This window comes from Columba livia, chromosome 5 (assembly GCF_036013475.1).
Source record: "Columba livia isolate bColLiv1 breed racing homer chromosome 5, bColLiv1.pat.W.v2, whole genome shotgun sequence".
Classification (NCBI taxonomy): domain Eukaryota; kingdom Metazoa; phylum Chordata; class Aves; order Columbiformes; family Columbidae; genus Columba; species Columba livia.
Window position 1 is genome coordinate 40,326,309 of NC_088606.1, and position 5,878 is coordinate 40,332,186.

Below are 5,878 nucleotides of genomic sequence, written 5' to 3' on the forward strand. Positions count from 1 at the left end.
TTTGAGCAGTGAAATTGAATTTGGTTTTCTGGGTTTTGTGCTCTAGTGGGCAAGGCGAGCTCAGCCTGAGGGCAGAAAAGGGATTTCTCCTTTAGGGTCAAAGCTGCTTGAGGTGTCCAGAAAGAAAGGAAGGAAAGAAAAAGATATAGCACGTCACTTCTGTAAGTCAGTGCTGCTAATGAGTCAAAGGAAAGCAGGGAATATGGGGACCAAAATTCTAAATTCATACCTCTTTAACTTTCTGAAGAGAAGCAATCAATCATCTTTGTTATTTGTTGTAATGTGAAATATTTTTTTCAGACACAGTGATAGACTCCTTCCCAAATAAACTGATGGAAACAGCAAATGATGACCTCTCCCTAGTTGATACTGGGTTTTTCATCAATACCAGCTACCCACCACTTTTGAGATCGAAGAGGGAGGTGGATGTCATTCTGCATTTAAATTACAGTGGAGGGTCACAAACATTGGTAAGAAAAGCCATAGTATCTGAGATTTTTTTCCTTCATGATCTTTTGATCTCCAGCACTCATCAATTAAACAAACTAAGTTTTCAGTACTGGAATGTGAATTAGTTGATTATTATATGACTTATTATTTAGATTATCAGATGATACAACTCTCAGTAACTAAGATGGCTATTAGAAGACAGTGATGGATATAGGCATTTTAAAATCATCAAGGTCTTCACTGCAGTGGATCCAAGAGCTTTTGAAGAGCTAACTGAGGAATGTTCTGGAGCTCTGATACTGATTTTGGTTAACCTTGAACTGAGCAAATTACAGAAGCAATGAAAAATCCTGATAATATTTTAACAGATTAAATGGTAACACCTATGTGTCTCTTTGCGTATTTATCTCATATCAGTCTCAGGGAAATGCACTGCCTGATGCCAGACTTGATTAATAATGAAAAATTATATAATTAGTATTGCATACATAATAGCATAAAACTAAACATAGGCTTATAGTACATATAGCTGTTAAAAGTTTTTTTTCATGAGGTCATAAGGTATGTTGATAAACGTATTTGCTAATAAGGAGTCATCAAACAATCACAAACTATGCATAGGACTGAAAGATTGGGAAAGTGGTAAATAATGAAGAAGACAACCACACAGAATAATCTGGACTGATCTCTTCCTTCTACATTCTTGTGGGGTTTTATGCCTTCTCCTTCTGAACCGGTTTCACTGGAATTATAAAATCCATCTTATGGCTTTTGGCTCCATTTGCAAGCTCAAAGAAAGTGACTGTTTTCTTGTTTTACCTAAAGCAATGAAGAAAATAATATAAGCTGCAATGTCTGGGATGGTTATGGCTGTTTCCGTCTGAAACTTACCTTCTTCCCAGAGGAAGATTCAAAGCTTAGAATATCCATGTTAGCTGCTGGAGTTTAAAAAATCCAGGTCTCTGGAACTTTTTTGAGTTTTGATTCTTTGTATCAATTTTATTTATTTTATTCATTCATCCAGCCTCTGGATCAGATTGCAAAGTACTTCTCAGGGCAAGGAATCCCATTTCCCAAAATTGAGATAAGCGAGGAAGACAGGGAAAACTTGAAGGAGTGCTATGTGTTTGAAGATGCTGACAGTCCACAAGCTCCAACGGTGCTCTTTTTCCCACTAGTAAATGACACCTTCAAGAAATACAAAGCTCCTGGTGAGTCATCTGTGGCTATCAATTTTAATAAAAATTCACTTGCCCAGTGCATCCTCTCTATTGCATATCTAACTTCTCACTGTCATCTGTGACCTTCTTTCCAATGCTGGCATTATCAGTCTCATCACTGACTAAAATAGCTGATATATGTCAGTAAGTCTGAAATGTGGGAACTCCGGAAGCTTTCCTAATACATTTGAGATGAAAATAGACATTTACTCCACAGGACTTACAAGAGATCGTATGAAGTTAAAACTCTTCAAATACATATAGCAAGGCTGGTAGGTCCTCAACACAAGCTGTTACACCTACAAACATGCACTTGTTGTGCACCGCTGCTTGCAAACAAAGATGGAGGCAAAACCATCTGAGGGTTTCTGTAATAGCCTGTTCATTTGGGTTTTGTTCACATATTTAAAAGTAATCTCCCAGACTGAGGACTCAGTAGACAGAGATCTTTGTTTTTAATATGAACTATGTTCTCTGTCTGAGTGCCATAATTTCTCCTGAACTTTCAGTGAGAGGGTTGTTATTTCATCCATTACAAGAGTAGACTATCTTGTTTTCCTCTTTCTTGCACTTTTCTGGTTCAAGTAACAAAGACATTATATTGTCCAAGGAATGGTCTACAAGCACTGCTGCTGATAATTGATGTTTTCATTATCAGCTGTTTGAGTTTACACTATTTCTGGGCAGAGGCTTGTTCCCAAGGCTGAAGAATATGGTGCTTCTAGCCTACTTTTACATCCCTCTGATATATTGTATCTTTCCCTCTGAGTCTCCCTTTTCTACCTATAATTACCTAAATGACTATTATGAGCCACATACTGCAAGAAAATCTTACTCGTGCCTCTACTTATGGTTTGTCCCTCAGGTGTGGAAAGGACTCCTGAAGAGATGGATGAAGGCAAAGTTGATGTCTGCAGTGTCCTCTCCCCATTTACGACAAGGGAGGTGTGTTTCAGTGAAAATAATTTTGACAAACTGGTGAAACTGACTGATTACAATGTTCTAAATAATGAGAAGTTGATAATTCGGGCCTTGAGCTTGGCAGTGGCACGGAGGAGGCAGCGAAATTATTAGCCACCACCTGCTAGCTTTAACCTTCATGTGCTATTTCTTGGGTTGTCTGTTACCTGATGAGATTAAGGTGTTTGATGCTTGGCAGTGTTACTTGCAGTAAAAATTGCATCATCCTGAGGACATGCTGCTCTCCAATTCATCCAGTTTATGTGACTGTACAGATGAACAGATTGGAATTTACCAGTGGTTTAATCCAAAGCAAACTTCGAAGTGGCAAATCTGTGTCTAGTTTTTTACCTTATTTTACCAACTGACATATATCTACACTGTATAAATTAATATAATGTTGTGTAAGATAACAATGAAATATGTAACCCATTAAAATGTGAATCAAGCAAGTATTTATCTGTGTCTTTTCTTTTTGGTGGGACAGCAATCCCTTGAACTGAAATTTTTCTGGTAAATAGCTAATTGATTGTGTTGGTCATGCTTATCTTAATTATTGACAGACTGAAGGCTGTCATCTCTGATTTGATTGTTTGTCCGCTATGAGATTCTTATTGAACTGGCTTTCTTCACTAATATTCACTAATAAGTTTCTTACGTTACTATCAGTTGTAAAAATCTATAAATTTTTTGTCATTAATAAAATATACCTGTAAATTAGTTTATGTTTGTTTCATGTGGTTAAATGAATCCTCTGAGCTGCTATCCGCAGAATTACCTATATTCAGCCAAAGCAGTAGTCATGTTGCCCAACTTTCCTTTCATTTTCTCTTGGAGTTGTGGCTGACTGTCCTGTCTCACTCATCTTCACCTGCCTTGATTGTTCCTGAAAGATTACCTTGAATTTTTTCCCAACGTTTCATGGGAAGTGGCTGCTAGCTGTTTGCATGGAGTATGGCAATGCAAGAGGGCCTTTTGAGCTCCCTTCCAGCCATATTTTTGCAACAGTTCAACACTTACCTGCAAATGGTCCTTTTGCAGGGTTTGTCCTGAGAGAATGGTTTCTCATCATCAGAAATTCTAGAGATCTCCTGGGTGAAGGTAGTTGCCAAGACCCTCTTCTCGCAGCTCTGCAACAGGCAGATCACAAGCTCAGCCCTGCACTGTGGAACTGCGATACATGGAAGAGGCTGCTCACAGAAACTCATAAAATGCTTGGAATTATTTTCCTTTTGATAAAAGGCTTCTACTGTTGCGATGAATTTCAGATGGAGTCACCAGTGCAGAATTGGTGTTGAGATCAGAGTCTAGGTTATGCTCAGAAATGACAAATCTGTTTGTATGGAAAAAAGGTTGTAGGAAATGGAGGGGAGAAAAAGATTTCTCTCCCATGGAAAAAGCAGCTGGTGATGCATCTTAGAGTGATTTAGGTGGTGGAAGAGGAGGAGTGGGCCATATTCTTCACCTTATGAGCATGTTGGTTGTGTTTATGCACCTGAAACACTTGAAAGAGCGTGGTATAACTCTGTTTCCAAGTATAGCGTTGCATGTTTAAATCTAGATTATTAGCCCTCCATGTGTGAGGCAGCTGCAATTGTAGTTCAGCTCCAGAACTGTAGAATATCAGCTCATGGGATCTCTCTGGGTCTTTTCCAGAGATATCTTTGGGTTTACTCCCATGTTTTCTAGACCTTTTTTGCTGGAAATGAAATGGAGCAGGATGGAAGATGTTTCAGTGTGTTTTACAGGGGAAACATACTCAACAAAAGGATGGAAAAAAGCCACATAGGAACATGACACAGCCTGAGCCTGATTAACCCTGCTTTTCATTGGGGCTAATTAGCCCATCTTTTAACAATGACTTATTTTTGTACTGACATGGCTGTGCTGTATCCCAAGTCAGCATTGGATATCTCTGCATTGTGTCCTGCTGGCTGATATGAAACTTGCCTTTCCTTCTCAAAGGGAGTTCCTCCTACTCTCAGATCACTCTGTGGCTCTTCAGCTTACCTAATATTTCAATATCCTCTTTTTGAAACAGGGTGCCAAAAGTGATTTAAAAAAAAAAATCCAGATCATTAAAAAAAAACATGCAGCAGGCTTAAAATTGAGCTGTTTGCTATCTCTTTAGAAATATTTCTCTCTGGGGGTACCTTCCTTTGGCTACTGGTTTTGTGATCTGTTAGTTATCCATCTTCATCTGTTTAACATCTGGATGACATTTGTTGCATCCAGTTCTTCAGTTAGAGTGTTTTCAAATGCCAAATGTTTTACAAAATTCAAATCACATAGTGTCTGTGAAGTTATCAATCAGTTCTCAGCTCATTGCAAAGTGAAATGAGATTATTTTGACTTTGATTTTTCTGTTGAATTTTTAATAGCAAGGCTGATTTTTTTAAAAAATTCCATTTTGTTACCTTTGTGTACTCCTCCATTGAGACTGGGACCACCTCACGTGATGCTAGCAGTACCCCACACAGTGAAGCCTTATAAACATGGGGACCTAAAGAAGAGGTGAGAACATAAAGAGTAATTAACACCAATTTCACCCTCCCAAATATATCGTCTTTGAGGTTATTCACGTAAACACCTTAATTCAGATGCACAAAGTAAAAAAATAAATTGAGAAAGGGAGTTTTTAAAACTTTGGCATTGCAGTAGAAACTCTGACAGTTTCAACAGGTGACTGTGAAATTTTTAACGCAGAATTTGTCCTGCAGTAGCTGCTTGGCTGAAAGACAACTTACTGCCATAGTCAAGCAAAATGGAATGTGAGATGTGGATAAAAAATTATTTCCAATGTGTCTTTCAGCAAAGACCCACTTATTCCCTATATGCAACAAAATGCTACAGAAGTCTTGTCTATGCACATTCGTTTGTTCGGATGTCCTTGGCCAAAGAACTCCTCGTTGCACACTCCTGGGCAGCCAGATGGACCCTGGCTGGCTCCAGCCACCTCCACACAAGGGGCTGCAGCTCGGCAGCCCTCCCGTGTGCAAAAGCATGGTGGCCTCCTCAAGAAGTGATGGGGATGCTCTGCACCCATAGCTCTGAAGGGAATTTCTTGTTCAGGTCTTGGTGTCCCTCTAACTACAGCTGCAAAGACCATCATTCTGCAGTGCCAGATCCTGGGTGTCTGCACCCCAGTGTAGGTGTGCAGCATACACTTATCTCCAGGCAGTGAGGAGGAGGAGAAAGAGGAGGAGGAGTTGGGGATTGCTCAAGTGGTGGTGGCGGGGTGAGGCGGT

At 39.4% G+C, this 5,878-nt stretch overlaps 1 protein-coding gene across 2 annotated transcripts in view; it reads left to right on the forward strand.

The window, feature by feature from the left end:
• The window catches only part of LOC102094352 (cytosolic phospholipase A2 epsilon), a 33,139-nt gene extending 30,054 nt beyond the window's left edge, over positions 1-3,085 (forward strand). For both annotated transcript variants that reach the window (XM_013366920.3, XM_065064553.1), the window contains 3 exons: positions 301-470; positions 1,475-1,661; positions 2,536-3,085. In XM_013366920.3, coding sequence (XP_013222374.2) covers positions 301-470; positions 1,475-1,661; positions 2,536-2,744 — 566 coding nt within the window. In that variant the 3' untranslated portion in view covers positions 2,745-3,085. The remainder of the gene's footprint in view (positions 1-300; positions 471-1,474; positions 1,662-2,535) is intronic.
• The last annotated feature ends 2,793 nt before the right edge of the window (positions 3,086-5,878 follow it).